Source organism: Coturnix japonica, chromosome 1 (assembly GCF_054131305.1).
Source record: "Coturnix japonica strain WE chromosome 1, WE-NBRP24, whole genome shotgun sequence".
NCBI classification, from domain to species: Eukaryota; Metazoa; Chordata; class Aves; order Galliformes; family Phasianidae; genus Coturnix; species Coturnix japonica.
Genome location: NC_140663.1, coordinates 165,566,059 through 165,581,365, shown reverse-complemented (window position 1 = coordinate 165,581,365; position 15,307 = coordinate 165,566,059). Strand labels below are relative to the sequence as shown.

At 40.4% G+C, this 15,307-nt stretch overlaps 1 protein-coding gene across 4 annotated transcripts in view; it reads right to left on the bottom strand.

Annotated features, from left to right (window-relative positions):
- Positions 1-1,591: 1,591 nt before the first annotated feature.
- The window catches only part of PDGFD (platelet derived growth factor D), a 130,960-nt gene continuing 117,244 nt past the window's right edge, over positions 1,592-15,307 (bottom strand). For all 4 annotated transcript variants that reach the window (XM_015852243.3, XM_032442181.2, XM_032442180.2 and 1 more), the window contains one exon: positions 1,592-4,878. In XM_015852243.3, the coding sequence (XP_015707729.3) occupies positions 4,744-4,878 (135 nt within the window). In that variant the 3' untranslated portion in view covers positions 1,592-4,743. The remainder of the gene's footprint in view (positions 4,879-15,307) is intronic.

Below are 15,307 nucleotides of genomic sequence, written 5' to 3'. Positions count from 1 at the left end.
GGTCACCTTCAGCTTAGTGAGGGTAAACTGATTTCAGACCGAAGTGGGATTTCTCATCTGAGTGCATTGGCTGCTTAAGATGATACTCTCCCAGCTCACAGGCCAGGAAGGTTGAGATGTCTGCTCTTATTACGTATCTAACAAAAATGCCATGAATCAAAGTTGAGGGCTTTTTGTTATATCACCACACTTTACATCAAAATATCTGAAAGGTACCCAGCTCTCCTTTATCCTGTTCTCTTCATAGTGGCTCTGAAACTGAAATTCTTTCAACTCAGGCAGAAATCCTTCATCGGCTTGGAAATGGAGCATCAAATACAGTCACTGTTGTTATGTAACTCATTCCATTTTTATTAAAGCATGTCTGTGTGACTGCAGCTTTCTGTAAGCAATACATAAATGAGGTTTTGAAACTCAGTTTGAAAAATAAGGCTTTATAAATTTGGCTTTGAAGCATCATTTTCTCTATCTATGATTTTCAGACCAAGACTGAAGTCAAATCAGCTTTAGAATACGATCTAAAACCTGGGATACCTCCTTCTTTGTACACATGGCAGAGTATTTGTTGGTTTGGAAATTCCCTTTATTGAAGAAGTCTTGGAGAAGAAATGCAAAATCTAATTTGCACTTTAAACACTTAAGGCAGATATTCAAGGTCAGTCAGTGAATGATCAAATAAACTATGAGCGTTATGTGTTTCAGCACATTTGATCAAGACAGTCAATAAACAAAGTTATAGTTCTTAGAATGAGAGACCTGAATACTGATTTCTTCATTTTGTTTGCTGCTGCACTGGAGTCCCTGGGAGGATAAGAACAAACTGGACATCTGTTGAATTCACTTCTCAGCAGAGTGACTGAGCTCCACAAAAGACCAAGGGGGATCATAAATGGATTTGCAGAAAGGTGTTTTCACAGCTGTTACAAAACTTAAGATTAACTACCGAAGATTCTGTAGACTCCTCAAATGAGAAGAAAACATATATTATTTTAAACAAATAGGAAAAGGTGTTTCTGATGACCTTAGAAACCCGGTGCCTTTTCAGCTGATAAGATGGAGAGCTGCTTTTTGTGTTACACATCTATAAAAGTTGTCATTCATATGAGCACAAGGTCAATTTGATAATGTGATAATGTTAGCCAGCAGTTAGTTCTATAGATACAAAGCAATGCCAGACTGAAGGAGCTTTATGCCATTCTTGCACACTGTGCTATTCCTGCTGTGCAGGCTGTCAGTGTCTATGTAGGATACTCAGTGCACTTCTGATGGGCAAAAATATTCTCCAGCCATTAAATATGTCCTTGTCCACTGTGCACAAGATAACTGTTCCTTTTGTTAGGGAATGCCTGAGCAAGGACTGGACTGCTGAGCGTCTGCTGCTATGCAAGGAAGCTTTTCTACCATTGGGGTTTAAACTCAGTTATCATAATATCAAAATCACACTCTGTTTTTTCCCCTGATGGTATTCCTGGATCTGACTGCTAAAAGTCTCTCTGATACCTCATCTGGATGGTGCCCTGTTATGGAAATGTCCTCCAGTAAATTGCGTGGTTTTAATCAATCAGAACTCTGAATGAACACTCGAAGCATCTTATTTTCAAAAGCAGTATTTATTTTTTGTTCATCAAGATAAGACACATTACATACTGCATAAGGTAAAAAATAATGCTACAGGAGCTGCATTTAACTGAGATAACAACAAAAAATATATAGAAAGAGATTGCACTTGAGAAAGTAGGCTCTACCCCAGAATACGCTAAATAAAAAGCTAGTGAATGGCGTTGAAATTATTTGAGTTTCTTTAGAAAAAGTATTTATATTAGAGGGTTCCAATTCCACCAATAGAAATGATATATATTTTTTCTAATAGCACTGTTTATTTTAAGTTAAAACAATATGTAAACAACAGAGCAATTATTACACAAAAGAAATAAAGGTGTGGAAAAACATCTCTGCAATTTCTGCTAATAAATAAAAGGGAAATGTTTGTCTGGTGCTTGATGTCAGCAGGGTCAGCACAGCATGAGGCTGAGGAGTTTGGAAATGCTCCACATGTTGTGACCAGTTGAGCGTACTTTTAAGAAACTAAGCATTAAAAGGGTAATCCTTATTATAGCAATCTCTTTTACAGCTGATTTTTCCTACCGGATTGTAGCATCCACTGCTTCCTGCATCAAATTCAGTTAGCCAACCTATTGGCTGTGCAGCGTTTACCAGGTTTCACACCATTTGCCTTGGTCTATCTCCCTTAAGATGCCCAAATCAGATTTCTAGTCTTTTTCTTACACAGTGAAAAGAGTGTAAACTCCCACATTGGGTGATTTCAAACTAAGGCACACTCAGGAAGGAGCATCTCTCTCCCTGCTGACCATTGAGGTGACTTAGGCCCCTATATGAGGCCGGCAGCCCCATGTCAAGCAGTGTGAATACCCCCCAGGACAGGGCTGTTTGGGATGCAGACTGGGCAAACAAGCAGAGATACTCGGGGAACGCCATGCATAGTGGATGCCTGATTCACATCTTCCCATGAGGGATGGGAATTACAGGACCCTCAGAGCACAAAGTCATGAGACAGATGCTTCCTACCACTGATGCTGTCAGGCTGGAGTGCTTAGGCAGTACTTGCAGTACAGCGTGATCAGGCATATACACTGGAGAGAGTGCGCTGTCTCAATAACAGTCAGTGCTGTCAAGATCTCACATGCAATCTTCTTCCCAAATTAGCTGAAAATTATGGAAAGGCTGGGTCAATCCTGTTATAAAGCTAGAGTCAGAAAAAGAATGAAGTCTTTTTTAAGCAGTTCTGAAATAAGAAATGAAGCTGGCAATCTTTGGTTACAGTGTTGTTCTTTTAAAGTGAATTGCTTTGAAAAATGATGAATCACTTCCCAACTCAGCATTTGGGAACGTTTTTAAATAGACATCTGGGAGCCAGAGAGGAAAAATTAATATAAATAATAATTAAAAAAAAAATCCACACATTTTGAATCTTAAATGTTAAAATACAAGAAGGAAAAGCAACACAGCATTTCTAGGGGACGTTTCAGTAAAGTTTTGTTAAAATGATTTTAAAAAAAGCACTTATAAAATACTTGAGCTGATAAAGAGGCTGTCAGAACATTACTGCACTTCTATAACAAAACTGTATATTACTAAAACATACTGGCTTAAAGAATCTCAGTATTATACTATAGCACATGCCGGTTTCCACTAATGTCAAAACTACTTGGCTCTTTCAGAGAGGCAGAAACCCAAGAGGCAACATGAACAAGATGAACCATTGCAGTCTGCATCTGCTGCTTAATGTAAAACATCAACTGTTAAACATGCCACCCCCATTCTTTCTGCTACGTTCATGATAAAACCTCCAGTTCTTCCATAACCTTCAATCTGCCTGTGTTTTACTCTGAACAGCTTCTGGAGCAGCATTTTATAGCCTTAAAGCAAGCTTGAAGATGGTTTCTCCTTTCTCATGGAGAGCACTTTCATAATATTTAAAAAGGCATAGGAAGCTGTCGTAGCTTTTACAGTGCTTATTTTATTCTGAGGTGGTGTTTATAATATTCTTGTGCTCGTTAATAAATGATGCATGCTTCCCATGGCAGACAGACATTGCTTAATGAGTTAATACGCCTCGGCAAAATGCAATCTAAAAGAAATTCACTGTCAACAGTTTAACCATGGCAATAGACATAGCTGAAGTGAAACAACAAGCCTCAGATAACTAAGATTAATGTATATATGACAAAGTTATAATAATCCATACTTAAAACAAACAAACAAACAAACAAACAAACCCCAAACCAAAGTAACGATAATTAAATCCCAAGCACAGTTTAGTTTCCCAGTAACACAACTACAACACAAATCAATATTTTCAACAAACAAGTGCCCTATCTTCATCGTCTGCTTAGGGAGACATGGCACTTCTCCAGCTATGGCAAGGAGGGGACTGGGCAGAGATCAGAACCAGCCCCAGCCCACCGGGATTTACCTGGGGGCCTGGAGGGCCCCATCTCACCATGCTTGCATGGATGATGACTCCCGTAGAGTCACTGTGGCAAAGGTGCCTCTGTACCCCCAACCACCGCCGGTGTCCCAGCATATGCAAAGCATTTACTAATTTTGGCACAAGATTTGCTTGAGGACAGATAGTGAGATTTGACTCCACTGGTGTTTTATTTCATGTAATAAAGGGTTTTCCTCACTGCACAGCACTCTCCTGGGAGGGGATGCTGTCAAGTTCATTTTCAGAGCTGGATTAACCATTTTACAATTGCATGGGCTCAAATTCTCCCTTCATTTATACCCACAAAACCCTACTGACAGGAGAGTTCAACAGGCAGAAATGGCAGCAGAATTTGGGTGTAGGAAATGGTGAGTGAGAGATTTGCAGAAACACAACAAATGCTCTTTCATTGCCAGCTCAGACAACTTCGGGGGGCTTTGTGTGCCTAAAAACTGTGAGTGACCTTTGAAAATCTCAACCCTCGGACTCTAGCTATAGCAACCGTAATTCTTGGATGCTGATATATAAACGCATGGTATACCTGTTTAGCTGCCATGGCACTAATCAGCCCAGCTATGCTGAAACACAGCAATCATTTCTTCTAATTGCAAAGGCAGGCTAGTAGCAAAGTTCAAATGATTAGTGACTTAAGGTCCTCAGAGCAATCCCACTGCAAAGTAAATGTCTGGTAAGCTGCAATTAGTGGGTCTTGTGTTTTTTTCTTTTTTTTCTTTTTATCGGGGTGGTCTTGCACTGCAGATACAATCACAACGATCGTGATGATCCAACTGTATATCTACTAAAGCCATGTTCTTTCTTGCTTTGCCTTTCTTTCGTGGATGCTCAGCCTCAGGGACAAATTTCAGCACCTGGGAGAATGAAGAGAAATGCATCAATTAAAAAGAACACTTTTAAGAGATCTGAAGAGGAGAATGCTGGGGAAGCTCCAACCTCATCTGCAACTTGCACACACACTTTTGCCCATGGACCCACACCCACCTGCAGGTTCACAAGACAACCTTTAGGCAGCCTGTCCTGGCAACACATCTGTACTGTGATGTTTTGTTCTTTATTTCTCCTTTTGGAAGGGAGGGTGCTTGGATTCTATCTTTGATTTTACTTTCTGCCCATCAAAACACATTTTTTGTTACACTTCCATCTGTGACACCCTGCTGCATTTCTGCTCCCAGAGCTTTGACGGATTGGATTATTTCCTCTCTCAGGTATCTTTGTATTATGCAGTTCCCTAACCATGTCCTAACCATTCTCCTTTGCATGCTGATTATCAGTCTTTTTTTTTTTTTTAGTCTTGTCTCTCCATTCCCACAAGTATTTGAATTGTTCTGACCCATCTTTCATGCATATTTCTGCTCTAAAGACCAAGCAAAGTTTTTCTGAATGCAATTTGAAATGTCTGAAGCGCATCTTTAGTATTGGTCCAAAACTGAAATGCCTGTTAAGAGGCAGACAAAGCTTGCACAAAATTTGTACCTAGATACCACTGAGTTTCTCTGGAATCTGACCATTATATTGGCTTCTCTTAAAAACACATGCCTTACTTGGAAAAGTCTCTTAAGAATTCCCTGTGAGTAATGTGAAAGGAAACAACAAAGCAAACAAAGCAAGAACAATATCCTAGGGAAATGTACGTAGCAGAAGAGACTTCTTAAAAACACCCACCTCACGAAACCGTAAGGGCAAGATAACTGCAAGACTCACAAGGAGAGTCAAAGGTTATGAAGAAAAGGAGCAACGAATACAAGATGCAACAAAGGAAATGATATTTGGGTGTAGGAAAAGAAATGAATCTAGAGTGGTTAAACACTGGAGGAGGTTGCCCTAAGAGGTTGTGGAAACCCTGTGGATTGTCAAAGTTAATAACACAAAACCTTGAGCTGACTCATCTAACTTTGAAATCCCATGCTTTAAATAGGAGATGGGGCTGGATGACCCCTAGAGATGCCTTCCAACCCAAATTACTATATGAAACTATATTTTCATGTTACTAGATGAAAGTGGTGTGGATATGTGGAAAACAGCTATAACGTTGAGTCTTATCTTCTGTGATAGTATATGTATGGTAAAGGCAGCATGGAAGTTGGCAAGGGCATGCTTAAGTGAGCCCACTGTTGGATTCAGGGTATCTTTGTAAGAACTTACATCCCCTCTGCCATGGTGGTGCAATCCTCTGTTTTGTTTCATTAGTTTGCTGTTGAAATGCTTATAGTAGTTTAATAGAAGAGGTAATAATTTCAAATTACAGTTGTAAAACTTAAGTGTTCATTTTGATTAAGTACCCAAGCTGAGTTCAGAATAGGAACATTTTAACTCTCCCATAGCATTTGTCTTCCTGAATCTCACAACAAACTGCACAAAAAGATATGCATCATTGTCAAACTTCTGCAGGCAGAGACTGTGAAACTATTTTCTTAAGGCTCTGTGACAGATCAGTAGAAATACCAGAGGCATTACCAGCCCTCTTCTTTTAGAAATCACTTACTGATGGGAAGCAGGATGAGGTGTCTGCAGGAAGGTGGGCAGGTTCTATTTTCTGGAGCCTCAAGCATATGTCATCTCAGAACCACACACAGTCAGCTACTGGAACCAACACACCTCAATCTTGGCAGACTGTTGTGAAGATGTGCTTGGCAAAGGGAGTGATCATCCAGATTAGTTTTGCCAGTTCACAAGGTGGACAGAAGTCTTTCTTGTTTATGACCCACCAAAGTCACCAGGCACATGGGGAGTGGGACCACTCAAGTCACGAGTGTCACAACCACAGAAACACCCACATCTTCTGTGCTCAATAACAGGCCTCATATTGTCACTCAGTTATTAACCTCCTTTTATTACAAAGTACATTCTGTTCTTTGACCTTAAAATATCATGCAGGAGTTGAGGTGCTCTGGGGAAGGAGAGGGATTAAGAGGCTGAGTAGATTTACATAACATTGGCAGCTTCAGCAGAATTCAGATTTCCCAAAAACTAAATGTGAATGGCATGCTTAATGTTAACCATGAATGCCTGGCAGAATTGGTGGGAAAGGGAGATGCAGGTGAGAAGCCTTCAAGATAAGACTATTTGTTCTTCACTGTTAATGCCTGGAGGATAGGAAGGCCATGGGATGCAACAAAGGAGATAAGCACTGAACACAGTATTATTTCATCCTCCCATGTGCGACAAAATTCACATTTCATCTATGTAATACCGAGAAGAAGGACTGTGCCTAAGACAGTCCTTTATTTTAACCTGTTTGGAAAATGTAAATGCAGAGCCATGCCATTAAAATAAACAGGAGGGGGGGGAGGGGGAAGGGCAGAGGGAAGAAAGCAGCAGAATGATAGTGGATCTGAATCAATTTTGAACTTTGACTGCCTCAAAATAGACGGTGAAGCCCAATAGACAACAGAACAACCCACTGCACCACAATGTCACTCAAATAGAAAGGAAAAGAACTCAGTCAGGCTTACAAGATTATGAAAGGGCTGAAAATAGACTGCATCTTCAAACATACTTTTTTGTAACTCTTGTTTAAGAAAACATACTTTTAAAATGAAGTACAGCTACTGAAGCTCAATCCATGATAAAATTCTTTACTTAAGGAAGCCTTTCATCAAAATCTGAAAAATTTCAGTGATTGGCACTTTGCAAGATCATGGGTAGGTAGATCTGCTTTTATCAACTGAGAGCAAATGGAAGTATGCAACGGGATGAGAACAAAGATTTAGTCTGTATTTAAGCCATCGCACCTCCTGGCAGCTTGGGGATTTTCCCTGTGTTTTATATTAAGAAACATGAGCACAGTATATGGGCTTTGCTGATAAGAGTAGAAAAATGAATTGGCAGGCACTTCCTCAGACAAGACAGGAAAGCAGTGTTTGAACATAGCTGAAATTGGACTGCTTTAATAGCTGATCACAGAACTGATGTTCAAAGCTTTCAGCCTAGCTTCCATCTAATAGTTTTAGTTTCAGCTAAATACGGAGAATTGAAAAGGATCAGGAAGTAAGGCCATTTCTTGTGACCACAGTAGTTGAAAGAAAACCCTTCTGAAAATAGCTGCTGTTTATTCATTCCATGGTCAGTTCCTTCAAGGTGAGGAACTACAGAGTTAATGAAATCAGTTCAAAGAAATTTTGTTTAGGACAATTTATCGCTCCCTTTTTGATGGGGTTGGTCAAATTTCTGCTGTATGAAAATAAGGAGATGGAGAAAGAGTGGAACAACCTAAAGACTTATTTTGTGTGGGTGAAAAGAAGAATAATTTTACAGTTTTCAAATTAAAGGAGCAATGTCTGTGATTGCTAACCAAGCTGCTGTGGCCCAGCTGTTCCTCGCAAAGAACACATAACTACAGACATACAGTACCCTTCAAACACTGAGTTAATTGTGGACATAAAGCTCTGTAACATATTAAAAAAATATAAAAAAGCAAGACATAGGACTTAATGTCTGAGATGGATTTGGTGTTTATGGGTAATACAATGAAAAGCATCAGGGTTTTGTAGCATTTCTCATGCATGAAAATTCATAGGAGCACACCAACACACTGGACAGTGCTTTTTGTAAATGGGCCTGAGCACTGGAGAGGTTTTGAGGCCAGCTGACTGTGGCAGCTTTGTTGGGACCGGCGGAGAAGGAAATATAAAAATAAAATGTTTACACAGTTTTCCATGACAGGAGTCTTGCCTGCTGATAGTGCACTGAATTTGGATTCTTTTAACTAAAGAGCAAAGCCATCGCCCAAAACAGCTTCTGGAGGCTGAAGCCAGGTAACCTCAGTCTGGAATTAGAAAACACCTTTTTAAGTCAGGCTGACTCATCACTTGGAAAGCCCACCAAGAACCTGAGGGATTTACAGTCTCAGTTTGAGGACATCAAAAAACAACCGTGTTTTCTAAGTATACAATACAAGATCAGGGCTTGCTCCGGGGACAGCAGAGTGCTCTCCAGCAGCCTGTGGAACAAAGGAAGTTACAGCCTCTAACCACAGCAGATCTATAAAAGCACTTCATGACCTGATTTCAGGATCAGTTCATGGTCTGAGAAAAGCAGGGCAGTGATGACTGCTAGGGAAAGGCCCATGTGGAGATAACATGTTCACCATGATCCATACCCAGCACTTCTTCAGTAGAGGCATCATAGTATCATAGTATCATAGTCTTGTGCGGGTTGGAAGGGACCTTAGAGATCATCGAGTCCAACCCCCGGGATTTGAACCTCTGTGTAGCAGAGCGGCACTTCTACCACTTGCGCCACAGGGGATTCGAACCCAGGGCTCCTCAACAGAGGTAACTTCAGAGGATTATTTACCTGTACCACCCACAAGTGGGTGTTAGGCTTACTTTGTTAGCTTGGAAAGGAGCCCAGCAGTTGACTCTCAGCTTTAGGTAAGCAGAGCCATATGGGGAAAACCACTCCCTCCTTGCTGTGTATCATTTACCTTTGAAGTCAAATAACAGTCCATTCTGGGTGATTTCTATTCTCACAAAAAGCAAGGAGCAATAGGGAATTCAGAGAATAGTTCTAACAATAAGAAGAAAAATGTGTGAAGATGCACTTTTTAACTTACTATCATTTGCTTTATGTAATGGTATTTGGGCAGCTCCAAAACTAATGTCTCCTATTTTGTTATGTTGGCCAGTGATGTCAGAGGTGGATGTGGATTTTTTATGAGTGCAATATGCAGACTGTTGTTCATCGCTGGTTAAAATGCATACCTAATGGTGGTGACTATACTGAGAAAGTGTTTTGTAGATGAGAATTTGCTCTATCAAATAGCGTTATTGTGCTCTTTGTATCAGTTGTGGTTTGCATGAAAATAAATAGGAGGCATTCTTTTCAGAGCGACCTATGTATTCATTAATACCAACTCCAGTAATATTCTTTGTTAAATTCTTGATCAGTAGTTTCAAAGCCAATAAAATCTCATTCAAAACTGTTTTTTCCCTGGTGAGGCTAAGACCAGAAATAATCAAAACTGTGACTATAGTTTACCAAATACTTGGTTGGCTGCATATTCCATAGAAAAATGATGGAGAGCAACTCTGGAACCTATTTGAGATGAATAATTTAGTGAAATTTGTACTTTGCAGGGCTTATTTTAACTTACAGCTATTCAGCACGATCTAATCTCCTTTTGCTCATCTAAAAATACCATCATTCTAGCATGCAAACCAAATTATATTTCTCTGAGGTTCATGAAAGAGGACACATCAAAAGCGCAAAACATTCAACACAGATCCAAGTTCTGATACAGGCAAAAGACCTTACTCAGCAATTTTTCAAAGTTATCTCATCCAAAGGTCACAAATAGTTGAGCTGTGCCGTTAGCATAAGAAACCAAGCATCATGGGAATGTGGTACATAATTTAGCGTAAGGACCTTTATTCCAGTAGGACTGTAGCCTAAAACAACAACACAGGCCAAAAGCTGTGTTCTTTCTTACCAGGCATAATTGCAGGATATGGGGAAGAAAATAAAAAGGGTTCATTTGATCATCAGTGGTAGCATTCAAATTAAGGGATTATTACTGTGAAATCACTGCTTTTAAAAATTATTTGGCTTAAAAGTCAAGAATTTGAAATGCTTACCAAAGCTACAATATTTTTGACATTCTAGATAGCATCAGGAGCCTCACTTTGGGTCATCTGGTCAAGCATTATGGCTCTGGTCCTTGTCACTGACCAGATACAGATGTTCCCTGTTATCCCACTGCCTCTCTGTCCAGACCTGCATCACAGCTGTCTCATTAGCTTAACTTCCAGATATCATCCTATGAACTTTCATTTTAATCTAGTAAAAAATGAACGTCTATTCTCTCCCTGCACCTCTTTGATCTCGCTGTTCATCCAGTAATCTAGCAGTCACTTCTGGTGCATTCTGTTTCCTTGTACTTGCAGTTTTTTGTATAATATTTCTAAGCATTATCTCTTGCCAGGTTAATTCTGTGCTTTTATTGCTGTAAGAACCTTTTTGTCTTCTTTGTATATGTACAATCAACTCTGGGACATGCAACAATCAAACTACATTCCTTGCACAGTGGTCTGATGATGCTAGCTCTTTTCAATCACTCAGTTTTCTTTGTTGAGTCATTTTTGTACAGTTATGTTTCCCTCTGTAAAGACAGGATGAGAATTATTGTCTGCTCTCTCTCAAGTGCCTCCTTAAGATTTGCTTAAGGTTTATTTCCCTGTGGAAAAGGAAAAGAGAAAAACAAGACAAAAAGACAAAAGCACAGACAACACCAAATTATAATTGTTGCACATCTTAACACCACTGAAGCATCTTTTCTGTCTTAGTCAAGTCCCATACCACCTCTTTACTTTCCCCCCTGTTCTTTCCTACCCAGCAACACTCTGCATAGACTTATTTCCCTTCTGCAGTGCCTGGTATCCCTCTGCAGGTCAGCAAGATGTTATGAAGTTGCAACATGAGTACAAATTTAAACCCTGTGGTTAAGAATTAATTGCATGAATGTCCTTTAAAGGCAAGCTCCAGTTAACATGAGGCTTGAATAGAGGTAAAATGATGGAAAAAAAAAAAAAAAAAGCAGAAAAACAAACAAAGCTACTTATGTAGTGCGTGGGGATAGGACTAGGGGTAATGGGATGAAACTACAGCATAGGAAGTTCCGCACGAATATGTGGAAGAACTTCTTTACAGTGAGGGTGACGGAGCACTGGAACAGGCTGCCCAGGGAGGTGGTGGAGTCTCCTTCTCTGGAGATATTTAAGACCCAACTGGACGCCGACCTGTGTGACGTGGTGTAGGGAGCCTGCTTTGGCAGGGGGGTTGGACTCGATGATCTCTAGAGGTCCCTTCCAACCCCTACAATTCTGTGATTCTGTGATTCTACACAGTGAAAAATGCATCAGTCTTTACTGTTGAGAAAGTAAGTAGGTAAGGGACATGCAATCAGCTTTCACCGCTTTATTTTTCCTTATGTGCCTCTTAGCTGTGCTGCAGAGTATATTGTTGGTGGAGGTTTACGCACTGTGACAAATACTGGTTGCTACCTTAAAAGCGTTTATTCCTCATGGAAACTCATTTCACATCTCATCAGTTACAGCAATGAGATGGGGAAACCGATTTCTTGTTTCTCCAAGGGATGAGCACACTGGCTGGATGGCACAGCTGCAGATCTCACTGCACAAAGTCCTGGTCCCTCTGGGTGGGGTTACCACCAGGTTCAAATTCCGTCTCTAAAAGGCAACTCCAGGCACTTCCAAAGAAATGCACTGCAAAGGGAATCATCCCTTCATTTCAGCTTCCCTTTAGCAAGTTAGATGTGAGCATTTGATTAAAGGGAGACACATTCATGTCCATGAATCATTCTGTCTTTGTACAGAGCCCTGCACCATAACTCAGCATCACTGCTGGCAGGCTGTCAGGGAGAGGCATTTTGAGACACTGCCAGCACTGGGCCTGTTTAGTTCACAGGGTTCATGACACCATGTGGTAAGCTGTGTCCATGAGCTCTGGTCTCAAGCAAACCCAGAAACAGTGGAAAACCACAAAGTATATCACAAGACTCCTGCAAAAGAAAACACACCCATGAAACTGGCTGTTTACTCAAGCTCTGAACCTTTTTATTTCTGGAAATTGCTGAGTACTCTGGTTAAGTTATGGCAGACTTCCAAGTTATAAAGAAAAAACAAAACAAAACAAAACAAAACAAAAACCCACCAATGTCTTATTATTATCACTTCTCAGGTCAATTAAATTGCCCCTTACTGGGGCATTCTCAGTTTCTCTTTCTCCCTGCCATTGCATTATTTCTTACAATTGATAGTCAAGAGCTGTATGGAACTGCAGCAGTAGCAGCCTGGGGAAAAGTGATTGCTATTGCTCCTGAGAGGCAAGGAGGGGATGCTGGGAGACCTTGGTGATGAACACAGCTCCAAGGCTTTGAACAGGAACTGAAAAACATCAAGAGCGTAAGTAGGAAACCTTGAAATCTCTCTGGACTGTAAGACTCTCTCTGAACAAGCACATGGCATTGGTGCATCCAGAGATACCAGCGTGCCGCTGCTGTGGTACTGCAGGATGCTGGCTGCAGAGTATGGGGTAGCTCAGAAATGTTAGACAACTTATACATGTTGTCCAGTTTTTACTACTGAGGTCAAATACATCCATGTGTAGGATATGTAGCTACGGCGGATCCAAGAGCTTGGCAGATGAAGCCCTAGCATAGCATTTAGTAAGTTTCATCTGACAAGAAAAAAAACACCCTGGAGTCTGCATGATTTGGTTTCAGTTGCTACAAACAGCAGTCCTTTGCCCTGCTGTCTTGTACTTCTTTTGCAACTGAATCCAAGTAATTTGAGACTTCCATTTGAACCTGGTTGACCTTGTCCCGGAGCAGAAGGCAAAGGTTTAAACAAAACTACTGGCTCTGTGGACTTCATAATGCATGAAACTACATCCTTTGTCATGCAGTAAAAGGCTTTTTGATTAAGGTTAGTGGGTTTCAAATTGGCTTCATAAAGAATAAAGCATTGAATCATAGAATCATAGAATGGTCTGGGTTGAAAAGCAGCACAATGATCATCTGGATTTAACCCCCTGCTATGTGCAGGGTTGCCAACCACCAGACCAGGCTGACCAGAGACACATCCAGCCTGGCCTTGAATGCCTGCAGGGATGGGGCATCCACAGCCTCCTTGGGCAACCTGTTCCAGTGCATCACCACCCCCTGTGTGAGAAACTCCCTCCTAAAATCTAACCTAAACCTCCCCTGTCTCAGTTTAGAACCATTCTGCCTTATCCTGTCACTATCCACCCTCCTGTTTATGCACTCCCTTCAAGTTCTGGAAGGCCGCAATGAGGTCTCCCCGGAGCCTTCTCTTCTCCAAGCTAAACGAGCCCAGTTCCCTCAACCTTTCCTCATAAGAGAGGTGCTCCAGCCCTCTGATCACCTTAGTGGCCCTCCTCTGGACCCGCTCTAAGAACTCCACATCCTTCCTGTACTGGAAGCCCCAAGCCTGGATGCAGTACTGCAGATGGGGCCTCACAAGAGCTGAGTAGAGGGGGAGGCACATGGTTCTAAATCAGGCGTGTCAAGAAGCTCCTCCTCTATACAATTAGTGCTAGAGAATTATGTGGAATTAGAATTATGCTTGAGGGAAATAAAGAATAAAACTGCTTGTGTGAGGCCAATAATAATAATAATAATAATAACAACAACAACAACAATAATAATAAAAATAAAAGGGAAAGTATTTTGAAATAAAATTAATGGACACATCTTTAGCATGTAATATGTGAATTTATCTGCATGACTTCCACTCATATTAATGGCAGCTGCTTGGCTAAATATTGGCTCAATGAGCTGTTAATTCATCCCTAAGGGTTTAAGTTTAAATTCAAAATTTCAAAAGCATTGTAATGCTAAAGCTGAAACTTTTCCTTACATTCATACAGTTTTCAGAGCACAAAGGAGCAGCATAATAAATTAGCAGTAATGTGTTAATCTGAATATTGAGTTTCCAGAATTTTGTGATTAATTTTATATGTGACATTCTGATTCTGATGAATACCTGGTTAGGGTGGTATTCCAGTGTGCCAGTACCAATGTTCCCAAAGAGGCAATGAAAAATAACTATTTGACCACAAGTTTAGGCCCAATGTTTTCTGTAGCTGCAGGAAGTTCTATTCCAGCAAAAGGAAGAACTTTTTTACTGTCAGAGTGATGGAGCACTGGAACAGGCTGCCCGGAGAGGCTGTGGATCTCCTTCTCTGGAGATATTCAAGACCCATCTGGATACTTTTCTGTGTGACCTACTGTAGGGAACCTGCTTTAGCAGTGAGTTGAATTGGATGATTTCCAGAGCTCCCTTCAAACCCCAGAGATTCTATGGTGCAGTAGTTGGCTTTAGCTCTGACACAGACGTGACACAAGATTCTCAGTTTATACTTCACTTCCAATTCTCTTAGAAGTACTCTGAATTTGAATTGTGCACTCATATTTAAGGCCTGAAATTCCACATAGGTTTACTATGCTAAATAAATGAATAAATAAAAATAAATAAATAATATATATATATTTTGTAAATCCGTTTTATAATTTTAAATTAATTCACTTTCAGTACTCCTCATACTCTGTTTTTTTGGTTTTTTTGGTTTTTTTTCTAAGGAAAAAGTTATTTGGAAAGACCTGAATGTCCCATAGGCAGTATTCACCACTTTGTATCTTTCACTGTGACTTCTTTTATTGCCAGTTTTTTCCTAAATGAAAGGATCCAAAACTTTTGAGCCATTTTCTTTAAAAATTGTTTTGATGTGTATCATCTGCTG